The following is a 15462-nucleotide window of genomic DNA, read 5'->3' as shown; positions in this document are numbered from 1 at the left end:
TGATGAAGAACACCATGATGGCAGAGTTAGTGGACCAGGTAAAGGAGGTGAGAGTCCAAGAAGCTGCTGGAGGTCCCAGCTTTGCTGCAGCTGAAGACGTGGCCTGTGACGTCTGCGTGGGGAGGAAAGTGAAAGCCTTCAAGTCCTGTTTGAACTGTGTGGCTTCTTACTGTGAGGAACAACTTCAGCCTCATCATCAATCTGCTGCTTTCAAGAGGCACAGACTGGTGGATCCCTTCAAGAAGCTCCAGGAGAACATCTGCTCTTGTCACAATGAGGTGATGAAGATGTTCTGCCGCACTGATCAGCAGTGTATCTGTATTCTCTGCTCCATGGAGGAACATAAAGGCCATCACATGGTTTCAGCTGCAGCAGAACACACTGAGAGGCAGAGAGAGCAGCAGGAGAGTAGAGCTGACATCCACAAAAACATCCAGGAGCTGCTGGAGGAGCAGCTGAAGCACATCCAGCTCTCTGCTGATCACACAGTGGAGCACAGCCAGCAGATCATCACTGAGCTGATCCGTGTCCTCCACAGAAGAAGCTCTGAGCTGGAGAAGGAGGTCCAATCCAAGCAGCAGACTGAAGTGAGCGCGGTGCGAGTACTTCAGGAGAAGCTGGAGCAGGAGATCAGTGAGCTGAAGAAGAGAGACGCTGAGCTGCAGCAGATCTCCACCACTGAGGACCACATCCAGTTTGTCCTCAGCTACAGCTCCCTGTCAGCACTCAGTGTGTCCACACACTCCTCCATCACACACACACATCTTCACAGCTGCTTCCAGGAGCTCACAGAGCATCTCCACACCATCCTGATGGAGGACTGGACCAAAGTCTGTGGGACTGTGGAGAGAGTGAAGGTTCTACAGCTGCCAGAGCCCACGAGCAGAGCTGGATTCTTAGAGTATTCACAGGAAATCACTCTGGATCCAAACACAGCTCAGAGATACCTCAGATTATCAGAAGGAAACAGAAAAGTGACATTAATGAGAGAAGATCAGCATCATCATCATCAGGACAGGTTCACTAGGTTTCTTCAGGTCCTGAGCAGAGAGAGTCTGACAGGACGTTGCTACAGGGAGGTGGAGGTGAGAGGGACAGAGGTTGGTGTAGCGGTCACATACAAGAGTATCAGGAGGAGGGGGTTGGGTATGAATGTTGGTTTGGATCTAATGACAAATCATGGATGTTATTCTGTGATAAAAACAAATACACATTTAGACACAACAGCATCATCAATAAGGTCTCAGGTCCTGATTCCTCCAGGATAGGAGTGTACGAGCAGCTACTCTGAACTTCTACAGCGTCTGTGACACCATGACTCTGCTCCACAGAGTGAAGACCACCTTCACTGAGCCTCTACACATGGGAATTATTATTTATTATTATAATATAGGAGGTATTGCTGAGATCTGCACACTGTAACTAACACACACACACGTTCTGTGTTGGTTAAAAATGTTCCTGTTTATTCATCAGCTTCTGTTTTGATCCTAAAAATCCTCCTGGAATCAATAAATGAATAAAGTCTGTTTGTTGTTGTTGTTGTCACAGCTTCACCTGAACTTACCTGAGCTTTAGTCACTATGTAGACCAGGGGTCACCAACCGTTCTCAAACTGTGGCTACTTCATAGGTACTGTACAGTCCAAAGGGCTACCAGTTAGAAAAGAGCTTCTTAAATACTACATGTTCACTGTTTGACTTTAATCAGAGGCTAAGATAATAAGGAAGGTTAGTAGCAGTGTTTGGAATAACGGCGTTTAAAGTAACGGCGTTAGGTAACGCCGTTTGTTTTTCAGTCACGGGGTAATCTAACGAATTACTTTTTACGCCGTTGTTGTTACTGAACGTAAAATGCAGTGCGTTACATGCATTGATTGGAAAATGCTTTTACATTAACCAAGGTTGGTGTACAGATGTCACAGTGTTGAAGCAGACGTGTAGCCCTAATCTGGAGAGTTTTTTCATAAACTGTAAACCGTTTTATTCTCCGCGGGAGTTCTCCTCGTTTGTTATGGTCGGTGTTTACATCCCACCTCAGGCTTGTGTAACAGAGGCGTTACAGCACCTGGCTGACCAGATAGCAGACGTGGAGAAAAAACATCCAGACTCTTTGCTAATCATTCTAGAGGATTTTAACAGAGCAAATCTAACCCACGAACTCCCTAAATACAGACAGCATATAAAGTGTCCCACCAGGGGTGCTAACACACTGGACCACTGCTACACTGTAATAAAGGATTCATATCACTCTGTTCCCCGTGCAGCTTTGGGGCTCTCTGATCACTGTCTGATTCATCTCATCCCGACCTACAGGCAGAAGTTTAAATCTGCTAAACCTGTAGTAAGGACTGTAAAGAGGTGGACAGAGGAGTCAAAGCAGGAGTTAAAGGACTGCTTTGACTGCACTGATAAGAGTGTTTTTGAAGCTGCATCAGACAACCTAGATGAACTGACTGACACTGTGACATCTTACATCAGCTTCTGTGAGGACATGTGTGTGCAGACCAAGACTTTCTGCACATACAACAACAACAAACCCTGGTTCACACCTCAACTCAGGATGCTGCGTCAGGCTAAGGAGGAAGCCTACAGGAGTGGGGACAGGGACCTGTTTAAGCAGACTAAGTACATAACCAAGGAGATCAGAGTAGCCAAGAGGTGCTACACTGAGAAGCTAACTCAAAGCTTCTCAAACAAAGTCCCTTCAGAAGTGTGGAAAGGCCTGCGTGAGGTTACCAACTACAGGAAACCCTCCCCCCACCCTGCAGGTAACAAAAGACTAGCTAGAGACCTGAACAGCTTTTACTGCAGGTTTTCTCACCCACCCCCGAGCTCATTAGCATCAGCCCATCACCTGGACTCTGCCCTTCCTGCTCCCCCCACTTCCCCCCCTACCTCACCCTCTGACCCCCCACCTACCCTGAAGATCAATGAAAGAGATGTGTGCCAGCTATTCAAGAGACAAAAGATCAAAAAGGCTCCAGGACCAGACGGAGTGTCTCCCTCCTGCCTGAAAGCCTGTGCTGAGCAGCTGGCCCCCATCTTCACACGGATCTTCAATACATCACTGGAGCTGTGTGAAGTACCTTCCTGCTTCAAAAGCTCCAGCATCATCCCAGTCCCAAAGAAACCTGCCATCACAGGACTTAATGACTATCGACCCATTGCCCTGACGTCCGTAGTCATGAAGTCCTTTGAGAGGCTGGTATTGAGCCACCTGAAGGACACCACAAGGCCCCTGCTGGACCCCCTGCAGTTTGCCTATCGGGCAAACAGGTCTGTCGAGGATGCAGTCAACATGGGACTGAACTACATCCTGCATCACCTCGACTCCCCAGGGACCTACGCTAGGATCTTGTTTGTGGATTTCAGCTCTGCGTTCAACATCATCATCCCGGACATCCTTCACCAGAAACTCACCCAGCTCACAGTGCCGGCCTCCACCTGTCAGTGGATCACCAACTTCCTGTCTGACAGGAAGCAGCAAGTAAGGCTGGGAGGCATCACATCCAGCACCCGGTCACTCAGCACTGGCGCCCCTCAGGGGTGTGTTCTCTCCCCACTTCTATTCTCCCTCTACACCAATGACTGCACCTCAGGGGACCCCTCTGTGAAACTCCTGAAGTTTGCAGACGACACCACCATCATCGGTCTCATCAGGGATGGGGACGAGTCTGCCTTCAGACGGGAGGTGGAACAGCTGGATCTCTGGTGCAGTCAGAACCATCTGGAACTGAACCCGTTCAAGACTGTGGAAATGACAGTGGACTTCAGGAGAAATCCCCCCCCACTCACCCCGCTTACCATTCTGAATAGCAAAGTGGCTACCGTGGACTCCTTCAGGTTCCTGGGATCCACAATCTCACAGGACCTGAAGTGGACCTCCCACATAGACTCAACCAGGAAAAAGGCACAGCAGAGGATGTACTTCCTGTACCAGCTGAGGAAGTTCAACCTGCCCCAGGAGCTGCTGATCATGTTCTACACCTCCATCATTCAGTCTGTTCTGTGCACCTCCATCACTGTCTGGTTTGGATCTACAACCAAACTAGACAGACACAGACTACAAAGGATAATCAGGACTGCAGAAAAGATCATTGGTGTTGATCTGCCCTCCATCCAAGACTTATACCTGTCCAGGGTCAGGAAACGGGCAGGTAGCATCACTGCAGATCCCTCACACCCTGCACACAATCTGTTTAAACTCCTCCCCTCCGGCAGACGCTACAGATCACTGTACGCCAAAACTACCCGCCATAAATACAGTTTCTTCCCCCAGGCTGTCACTGTGATCAACTCTAAACAGTCATAGAGTGTCAGACCTGTTTCTGTTACTGTGAAATAACCTGGAACTAAACATATCAACCCTGGATCAACCTGTCACTGCGAAATGTTCATGGACATAATATTTATTTAAATGTTCACCTGCACTACTGCACTATTATCTTATTATTATTATTGTATTTTTATTTTATTTCATTATTATTATTATTATTATTATTATTATTATTATTATTATTACTATTATTATTATTATTACTATTATTATTATTATTATTACTATTATTATTATCTTGTTATTTTTATTTAGTTTGCACATATTAGTCTAACTACACTTATATTTATGTTTATACTTGTTTTTTTATGTATTTTTCTTTATTTTCTTTATCTTTCTTTATTCTAGTTGATTGTTATTATTTAATGTTACACAACTTGAGAGAGCACAGGTCACCAAAAGAAATTCCTTGTGTGTATTCATACATCCTTGGCCAATAAAGTTGATTCTGATTCTGATTCTGATTGAATAAACCGTTATTTGAAAGCAACCCTGGCTTCTGACTCAATGTAGTGAGGAGGTGGGTTAGAAACAAGGTGAGCGATTATGATTGGCTAAGGCGGCGTCATGTTTCATGGTAGCCAATCAGAGCCAGTGTTTTTACACATGTGCCAGCAAGAGGAGGCGGGTTAAAAACGAGGTAAGCCAATCAGAGACAGTGTTTTTACACTGTGCCACACACACACTACAGATTAGATGGAGCAGCAGAGATGGCGAGTGTCGAGGAGTCGGATGAAAAGTTGGCATTTTTAAGGTGGCGTTACAGACATTACTTCAAATTAATTATGGTGAAAGGCAAAAATGTACATCTGAAGTGTATGTAACCCCACCGGTGAAGGCAGCCCTCCCTAAGTACCCTGTGTCTCTGCGTTGTGTTTTTGGTGTTATTTGGGGGTGGGTGCGATGCAGGAGGACGAATCACCGCAGACAGGAGCTTTTATTTTGCTTTAAACTGCCCACAGAACGGCTCCACATCCACTCCTTTGGAAATGACGGCAAACAATCATGAAACAAAAAATGAGTGAAAGAAAATTATTGTGCTTAACATAAATTACATACAAAAATAAATAAAATATAAAATCTATTAATTAAAATAAAGTGCTGCACATTTTCTTTTAAAAAAAACAACAAACTTGTGGTGACAATTAGTAATACACTGAATTAATTTAAATAAAAAAAACCTCGGGTAAAATTAAAAGCTATTCTGAACACATGCTAAAAACTAACTGAAAAGGTGGTTTATTCTTACCACCTAAAACAAGTACAACTATCCAAAACACACACAAATAAGTAAATAAGTATCTTACATTAACACATAACTTAAAAATACTGCCCGTGTGGCTGTTTTAACTTAAAACATTTATACTTAACACAGAGAACAATATCCCATGCTCACCTTTGGAAATGACGGCAAACAATAAAACAAAATGGCCGCCGCACCCAGCTCAACCCAAACTATAGCGCACCGTTAGGGACAATCTACTTGAACAGCCTAACTCTTAAAAGGGATACACAGCGACACCTTGTGACGAAGTTTGGTCACTACCTTACATGTACATTATGTCTAGGAGAGAAGACTTTGTCCACATCCGTTGTAAGCAACTCAAATTTATTGAAGCACCTCACAACGACACACGTATCTACAAAGCTAGCAGCCAAAAACACCGATACCTCAACAACAGATGATAGCGCGCCATCCACGAGCAAAGAAGGACACGGAGCAAAGTCGCCCAAGCAGCAAAAGCTGGATCTTTCTGCCTCACAGTCACAACAACAAAAACCTATGACACAGGCTGAAGTCCACCGTATGATAGGCAGGTATGTGGTTAAATGTATGTTGCCATTATCGACTGTGGAGGATGATTCATTTCGAGCCATTATTGCTAAAATAACAAAGAAAGCAGGGGCCTGTACGCCATGCACAAAGACGTTTGCAAAATACCTAAGTGTTGAGTACTCCAAAATGAACACAGAGCTTAAAAAGAGTTTTGAAGAGTTAGAATTTTTGTCTACAACTCCAGATATTTGGACTGCGCACAACCGCAGTTACCTCGGTGTTCAGGGTGATGACTCTGTGGAGGAGGAGGAGGAGGAGGAGGAGGATGATGATGATGTGACTTTTGTTGACCTTCATGATGCCTTACAAGACATAAATGTGGAAGTGGATGTTGTGACTTTACCACCACACCACAGATGTGCATCGCACACAGCAAACCTTATTTCATGCTCTGATGTCAACAAGTGGCTACTTTCAAGGCCAGACATAAAAGCTGTATACAGAAGTGCCACCTCCAAATGCACAGCTTTGTGGAATAAAGCCAGCCGTTCCACAGTGGCTGCAGAGATAGTGGATGAAGTCCTTGAAAGGAAACTCCTTGTGCCATGCACAACCAGATGGAACTCCTTTTATGATGCCGTTGCTCGTGTCTGTGAATTCCCAATCGCCAAGCTGAACACCATTTCCTACAATTTTGGGGTGAAGGCCATCACAGATCGGGAATACCAGTTCCTCAGAGAATACTGCACAGTGATGAAGCCACTAACAGTAGCCTTTGACATTCTTCAAGGTGAAGACAACTGTTATTATGGCACCCTCCTACCCACACTGGAGACCTTTATCTCCAAGACCCTGGACTTGAAGAGTGGCCTCCAAATCCTTGGTGACCTTCCAGAGGCTGTTGTCAAGGTAAGAGCTAGTATTTCTTTCAAATACATTGAATACATGAACTACATATTAATTATGAGTTATGAAATCAAAATAAAATGAAATGTTTATCTCTTCTCATTGTGTGTGTGTGTGTTTCATTTCAGGCAATCAAAACCAGATTCTCAGAGGTGCTGGAAAGCAAGGCTGGCATCTTGGCTGCGGTGACACTACCCAGATTTAAACTACGTTGGCTGTGGACACAAGGAAGGAAGGATAACGCCAAGGCAAGTCTGCTTGCGGAGTGCCAGAAATGTGACCAAGATGAAGATCAGCTAACAGGTAGCAACGCACCAATGCACAACCTCAGCACCAACTCAGCCATAGAGGATGAATTATTTTCCTTTGAGGATGAGGACACCTCTGCTTCTGTGGGAAGCCAAGTTGCTGACTATTTAAAATCAGGAGCACAAGGGATGGACATTCTTAACGGATTCCCACTAATAAAGAAAATGTCACTAAAATACAATGCAGCCGCTCCATCCAGTGCCCCCGTAGAGAGACTATTTAGCCTGGGGAAGCTGGTCTTCACCCCAAAGAGGAACAGACTGACCAACAAGAAGTTTGAAATGCTGCTGCTTCTTAGATACAACCAGTGGTTTGAAGGGAAGGATAGTTAGGCTACATGGGTTAGTCGGATACATGACTGATACATATGAGTGTTTTATAAGGAGTGTTTGGATGGTAGTTTAATATTTAGGAGCTAAAGTTCAATCTTTAAAAGCACTCCATCTTGTTAAACTGTTAACTTTCTTAATAGAGATAAATACAGCAGCCTGTGTCTTCCAGCCTATTTATCTCAGGTTGGTAGAGTTTGATTTATTTAATTAAGAATAAGACTAGCTCAACACTTTTTGTTGTTTAAATATTCAGTACACAGCTTCATTACCTCAGAACAAATGCTGTCTGCTTTCAGAGTTTCTATGTATGTAGCACTGACTGGTAATGTTTCCATTGTACAGTCTACATCAGGGGTGCTCACTACGTCGATCGCGATCTACCATTCGATCGCAAAGGTAGTTTTGGTAGATCGCATGACAGCAAAAAAATAGACGTCAGCGGCTGATGTCAGCCTATCATCCATCCCGTCAAAAAAGCGAGGGCTTAAAATCGGAGGTAACTCGCTGACTAGCTTGTTAGCTTTGCTGCACTTAGCGCTGTTGTTTGCACATGCGCGGTGACCTAAAGGTCAGCCTATCATCCATCCCGTCACTTGATTGACATGCAGGGCAGCCAGTCAGATGACTACTGAATTTTCCTGAGCTTTAGGTCACCGCGCATGCGCAAACAACAGCGCTAAGTGCAGCAAAGCTAAGAAGCTAGTCAGCGAGTTACCTCCAATTTTAAGCTAAAGAAAGCCTATATTCATCAAAAATGAGCGGAGTTGCTGGACCAACTAAGAAGACAAAAACGTATCACTTTCATACGGAATGGGAGGTGGACTTTTTTTTCACGATGTCATTTTCTAAGTGCGTTTGCCTCCTCTGCCAGTCTGCCATCGCAATACCAAAGAAAGGAAATGTGGAGCGGCATTTCTGGACTGTTCATGGAAAATACGACACCGACTTCCCGCCAAAAAGCGAGCTGAGAAAGAGAAAGGTGAATGAACTAAAATCCCAGTTGTCATTTTTCACACAACATACTTCAAAAGCAAAAGTTGCCACCGAAGCATCATTCCGGGTGAGTCACGTCATCGTTAAGAACATGAAGTCCTTCCAAGACGGAGAGATGGTAAAAGAGGCATTAGTTGAAGCAGCTGACTCATTGTTTTGAGACTTTAAAAATAAGGTAGAAATATTATCTTCAATCAAAGCTCTGCAGCTGTCAAGAAGTACAGTTACACAGCGCTGTGAAGCCATGGCTAAAGATGTAACCCAGCAAATATGGAAGGACATCGGAGATTGAGTGTTTCTCACTGAGGTTGGACGAATCTACTGACGTGAGTGACACAGCCAAGATGTGCATTTTCATTCGTATGGTGTTTAGTGATATCACTGCAAAAGAGGAGCTATTAACAGTACTTCCCATGAAAGAACACACGCGAGGACATATTTCAGTCATTTAAAAACTTTATTGAGAAAACTCAGCTCCCAGTGTGCAAATTGGTGTCTATCACCACGGATGGAGCACCCACAATGGTTGACCGCGTGAATGGATTTATTGCCAAGTGCAGGCAGGACGATGCTTTCCCAGACTTTGACAAACGCTTTCAAGACTTTTCTTTGCTCGAGCCAGTCGCTACATTCATGTGCTATCCTTTTCGGGAAGATGCTGATGTTGCTTCACTCGCATCAAAAATTGCAACACTGTTTGACCTGAACTCTTCTGGAGTGGAAGATGAGATTTTGACTCTACAAGCCGACAGAGCTCATGGACAGTTCTGGAACTTATTCACAGAGGTAAAGTACCCCAACATGAGGAAATGTGCTACCTCCTTGACTGCATTATTTGGCTCCACTTATTTATGTGAGTCAGCCTTTTCCCACATGAAGATCATTAAGTCCAAGTACCGTTCCACCATGACTGATGAACATTTGGAAGTGTGCTTGAGGCTGACTGTCAGCGGCTACTGTCTGGACTATGCATCCCTCGCTGATTCAGTTCAGTGCAAGTCATCAAAGTAAACTCGGGTAATTACAAAAAATGTTCATAGTTAATTATGTTGTGTTGTGCAAAATTAGCTCATGCGGTTATGCTAGGTACATCAACATACATTGTACATGTAAAGAATCCTCAATATATGTGAAAATAAATATATGTGAAATATATGTTTTGCATTTTTGTGGTGGGTAGATCTGGGGTAGATCATTGTGACTTTTATAAGTAGCTCGCATGCTGAAAAAGTGTGGTCACCCCTGGTCTACATATATGTTTGTAGTCTCCAACAGCTCTTGTTCTTCTGAGGTTATGCCAGCTTTTATAGGTGCACAGGACAAAGTGTCTGCTGTCCAGAGTAGTTTTCCTGGCACATGCACTATGTCATACAAGTACCTCATAAGCCTCATCCTGAAACGCTGGATTCTTGGTTTTAAAGTATCCAAATGTTGTGCTCCCAATAACGAAACAAGAGGCTTATGGTCTGTCTTCAGGCAAAATCTTTTGCCAATGAGGAAATCTCTGAAGCGCTCACAGGCCAATGTGAGAGCCAGGGACTCCTTTTCAATTTGTGCATAATGCTGTTCAGTTGGAGAGAGTGACCGTGATGCATAGACTACAGACCGCCATCCTCCCCCCTCACTTTTTAGAAGAACACCCCCTAAGCCATATGATGATGCATCCGCTGAAACCTTAGAGTCTCTGTTAGGATCGTACACGGCCAAAACAGGTGGAGAGGATAGAGCTTCTTTCAGCACTTTAAACGCCCTCTCCTAGTCTGCACCCCACACCCAACAGTTATTTATGGAGAGGAGATCAAGGAGTACTTTATCATTTTCTGCCAGTTGAGGAATGAATTTACCAGCTTGGTTTACCATACCCAGGAAACTCTTCATTTCACTAACATTTGTGGGCTCCTGCATCTCTGTAATGGCCTCCGTTTTCCTCGTGTCGGGGCTGATGCCAGAGTCAGAGAGGATGTGACCCAGGAAAGCCACCTTATTAGTTGTGACCTCACACTTTTCCACATTCAGTGTGAAGCCTGCCTTCTCCAAACGACGTAGCACATCATGTAGACGTGTGTCATGCTCAGCTTGGTCCTGACCCCATATCAGCAGGTCGTCAATGTGGCACACAACACCCTCAAGCCCCTCAATAATTTCAGCCATGGTGCGTTGGAAGTGTTCAGGTGCTGAATTTATGCCGAAAGGTAGACGATTAAAATGAAATCGTCCAAAAGGTGTGATAAATGTAGTAAATTTTGCAGACTTTCTTGTCAGGGGAACCTGCCAGAACCCCATGTTAGTGTCCAGCTTGCTGAACACCTTTGCCCCTCTAACATTCCAAAAGTGTGTTCGACTGAGGGTAAAATGTATTACTCTCTGCATACATACTCATTTAACCCTGTGAAGTCCACACACGCCCTCAGCTTTTCGCTGCCTTTTACCAGTCAGTCGGCCCTTCCACGCGGCTGATGACACCAAGCTTTTCCATCCGTTGAAGCTCCTCCTTAACGTTGCCTACCAGTGGCAGTGGTATTCTCCTTGGAGCTTTCAGGGAAAATGGCACAGCGTTTGGTTTCAGTTTTATATCATAAGAGTGGTTCACTTCTCCCAGTCCCCCACACAGCTTAGGGTACTCTGTCTTCAGAATGTCAAGTGTCTTTCTGTTTACTCTCAGGAGCAGGCTCAATGCTGTGATACTGTAGCTGGCAACCCTAGTAATGGAGTAGTAAGATTTTTTACAACATAGACATTTTCCAAAGTCTTCTTATCTCCATACCTCAGTTGCAGCTTAGCAAAGCCTAACACATCCAGTGGTATCCTTCCTGGACCAGCAACGGTTTCTCTGTCTTTTGTAGAACAGTCTCTGCCTTTGAGGAAACAAACTGATAAAAGTGGCCTGTGATTCTGCTGTTACGTCTGCCCCAGTGTCCAGTTTAACGTTATTGTCTGGTTCGTTATTTTAATATTAGCCGTCCATGCAGTGTTATCATTTGACACAGCACCCAGATAATATCCTATTTTCTGTTCTTCTTCTATTCTTTGAACCGCTTTCACTGTGTGACAAACATGTTGGTAGTGGTCTTTTTTCCACATGATCTACATTTTGCATCATTTGCAGGACATTCTTATTTGGAATGTGGTGGAACCCCACAGTTGTAACACTGAGAGCTTTGTGGACTTTTGCTTTTGTTGTAGAGAGGTGATTTCACTCCCATATGTTTATGCTTGTTATGAAACTTTTCAGGCTGCTGCTTCCCTTTAAAAACTCTGTCCACAAAGCCTGCATTCACCTGCATCAGAGTAGTAGCATCACTCCTCAATATTCTTTTATTGTTTCTTTATTTCTTCTGACTGTTTTGCCATATTTACAGCTTTCTTAAGGTCCAAATCCTTCTCCATTTGCATACGTTCTGAAAGTGTCATGTCAGCCAGCCCAACGACTATCCTGTCTCAGATCAGCTCATCATGCAATTGTCCATAATTACAATGTTCTGCTAGTGCATGCAGGCAGTGACAAATACATGTTGATCCGCATCGTTTAGCTTCAACCCTCTTAAGACGTCGTCTGCTTCATCTCCCATGCAGTAAATTAAGGTATTTACCTGGTTTTGAGCTTGAAGACAGATTGCTTGTTTGCCTGAACCTTTCAAACCTCCGGATCCACTTTGTCCACTCATTCAGAAGTCGAAGGCCTCCGGTGGTTGGATGCTAAATGTAGCACTGGGTGCGCTAGCCCTCCTGCTAACTCTGACTCGGCCCTGCTCTTCCTCACCGTCACTTGCCACAGCGATGCTTTCTCCTCTCTATCCGTGGAAGACCGTGATGGAACCTTGGTTTAGGTCATCCCACTTTTGACACCATGTCGCGTCTTCTATTCTTTGGAGGAATGTGTACAAGAATCGGACTGCGTGTCATCACTTAGGTAATTTATTTTTTTACACACCACACCCTGTCACTCGCCATATATCACGTGACTCTACACACACACTCTAATGGCTGATCCCAACAACCGCTCTAGGTAATGTTCAATATCAACAAGGAAATTGTAAAACAATTACACCACAAAACACACACACACACACACACACACACACTTCCTAAACATCGCTGCTGCTGTTTCCACTAGGGCAGAGGTGGGGAACTTCTATCACAGCGGGGGTCACAAAAAAGTGTTTGTTTGATCCAATGGATGCGTTATCAACATTCATGACTCAGCATTTAGAACTAGAAAAGCAGACCTCCACCAAGTGATTTATTAAACCACAGTGCGGTGCACTATTTTATTTTAATGGTGCCACATTTATTCTTTTTAAGATTTATCACAAACACATAAAGAGTACAGTACGAGTAGTGGGCGGGACATACACACAATGCACTTCCCTACTACTACTACTACTACATTACCCATAAGTCACCGCGCGTAGTTTTTCTCAGTCACTTTGGTGCTTTTCTCAGATCAGAATGAAAGTTCTCATAACTATTAGTTCAACCTCCACAACATTTAGTCATTTATGCACATCATAGTAGTAGTTTCTCCTTCTTCTGAACAAATTACAAATACTTTTGGACATTTATCAGTTGCTTTTATACAATTCTCTGCTGTTTTATAACATTATCATTTGCTTATGTCATGTCAGTCAAAATGAACTATACTTATAGATGCTGAACAGTCTTCATTTCATTGTTAGTCATTACATACAAATTTGTTAAACAAGTTATCAAATTTTTACCTTCCTTTATCATTTTTTTCCTAGAAATGTTTCCTAAATTGAACAATTGCTCTCAGATGAACTTCAGCTTTCACTCACGAGGAGGTGTGTGAAGTATTAGTTGTAACCAATGACAAGCCACATGTTCACAGTCACTCAGGGATGAATATCAACCCTCACTTGGCAAGTGTATATGAACCAAGCAGGACATAGTGTGTACCATTTCTACAATTCTGTGACACAGAAATGGAAGTTCAGCATCGTGGAAGAGGGGTGAGATGCAGGGAAGGAGGTGAAGGAGTTAAAACAGGGGTACATGGGCAGATTCCTCATGAAATGAGGGCTACAGTTGTGGACCATGTTGTCAATCACGACCTCACAATGGCTGAGGCTGGTCGGAGGGTACAACCAGATGTTGGAAGAACCACTGTGAATTCAATCATTCCAACATTTCGTAGGGAGAACAGGTAAGTATAGTATTGGACAGATATCCAACATCTCATCATTATCTCATGTTTACTGTACATTACTGTAATTTTACTCTGCACACATAGGATTTAAAGACAACCTCACAGAAGTGGAAGAGAGACCATTTTTACCCCTCAGCAAGAGGAAGTCATGTGTTCAATGGTGAATGCAAACAATAAGGTTGAAAGAAATGCAAAGCGCTGTCAGTGTTTCCCAACCTTTTTTATTATCTCATGTTCCCCCAGGCCTCTCTTCAGATTAGGAGAACCTCTACGTCACTCCATTTTAGTAACCTTATTGTTTCATTTACATGTTGTTAACATGTTGGCCTATGAAATCAGCTTGAAAATGTCAACCTGTACGTTTAACGCACACTAAATATAAATTTTGTGTATTACAATTATTGTATATCAGAGAATATATTTACCTCAATTTTTAGTAATGCGCACGTACCCCTGGTTGGGAACCACTGTCATAGAAGACAACAATGTATTTGGCAATATTGAATCTGTGTCAATTGCAACAATTGACAGAGTGCTCAAGAGAAATGAAATGTACATGAAACAATTGTACAAAGTGCCATTTAAACGGAACAATGAAAGAGTGAAGGAGATCTGTCACCATATATGTACAGCTAAGACATGTCTTCTAAACTGTCATAATGAAAACATGACAAAGCGATTTGACTATCTTGTTCATAAACAATGGTGTCACTTCTCATTTTGATGACACTGGCAGTTTTATTGACGTGAATATCAATTTTCAGCCAATGACAGGCTTTTGCAGGTTATCCACTAGGTTTTACAGTTTGCACTAATTGTTTTGAGAAATGCACTAATTGCTGTGCAAATGTTAATAGTGATGTGAGAAAAGCACCAAAACTTAGAAAAACTGTAAAGGAACAGGCTCAGGCACAGCTCACATCCACCCATATTGTGATTTCCACGAGTGGTATTTTCTCATTTTTGGTAATCCAGAACATCACCAAAATGTAATCACATGTTCCTTGTTCCATTATCAACATTTCCTGAAAATTTCATCCAAATCCATTCATAACTTTTCAAGTTATCTTGCTAACACAGACAGACAGACAGACAGACAGACAGACGCAGGGTAAAACATATCCTTCACTCTGCGCTTTGCACTTGGCTGAGGTAATAATGACCGTTTGGTACATTTTTCTCTCGTTTTGGTGTCGTTGCTACTATGTACAGTATATCGTTAATGTCATTCTGTGTATTTTTGTTAGTCTTTTGTCTATATTTCTGTTTTTTTTGTGTATTTTTCTTGTTTTTTGTTTTTACTCCATTTATGTAATTTTGCCGTCATTTTGTATATTTCTGCTGTTGTTTCTGATCTTGTTTAGTGGTTTTGGTGTCAGTTTTGTGAGTTTCTGTTGTTGCTATATATTCTCCAGTTTTGTCATGTTGTGTATTTGTTGGTCTTATTGGACTAGATTGATGTATTTTTGCTGTCGTTTTGTATATTTTTCTGTTGTTTTGGGTATTATTTTCTCATTTTGTACATTTTTCTCTCTTTTTGGTGTCATTTAGTGGGTTTCTGTTGTTGTTATGTATATTGTTAATGCCATTTTGTGTATTTGTGTTGGTCTTTCATGTGTTTTGAGTCAGTTTGTGTATTT

At 43.0% G+C, this 15462-nt stretch overlaps 1 protein-coding gene across 1 annotated transcript in view; it reads left to right on the top strand.

Moving 5' to 3' along the window:
* LOC114478824 (tripartite motif-containing protein 16-like) overlaps positions 1–7662 on the top strand; it is a 12622-nt gene extending 4960 nt beyond the window's left edge. The window contains exons 3-6 of the mRNA XM_028472105.1: positions 1–1085; positions 6401–6451; positions 6788–7024; positions 7150–7662. The exon at positions 1–1085 is cut by the window's left edge and continues 92 nt beyond it. Of these exons, the coding sequence (XP_028327906.1) occupies positions 1–1085; positions 6401–6451; positions 6788–7024; positions 7150–7662 (1886 nt within the window). The remainder of the gene's footprint in view (positions 1086–6400; positions 6452–6787; positions 7025–7149) is intronic.
* The last annotated feature ends 7800 nt before the right edge of the window (positions 7663–15462 follow it).

This window comes from Gouania willdenowi, chromosome 17 (genome assembly GCF_900634775.1).
Source record: "Gouania willdenowi chromosome 17, fGouWil2.1, whole genome shotgun sequence".
NCBI lineage: Eukaryota > Metazoa > Chordata > Actinopteri > Blenniiformes > Gobiesocidae > Gouania > Gouania willdenowi.
The sequence above is the reverse complement of the archived record's forward strand: the minus strand, read 5'-3'. Positions and strand labels throughout refer to the sequence as shown.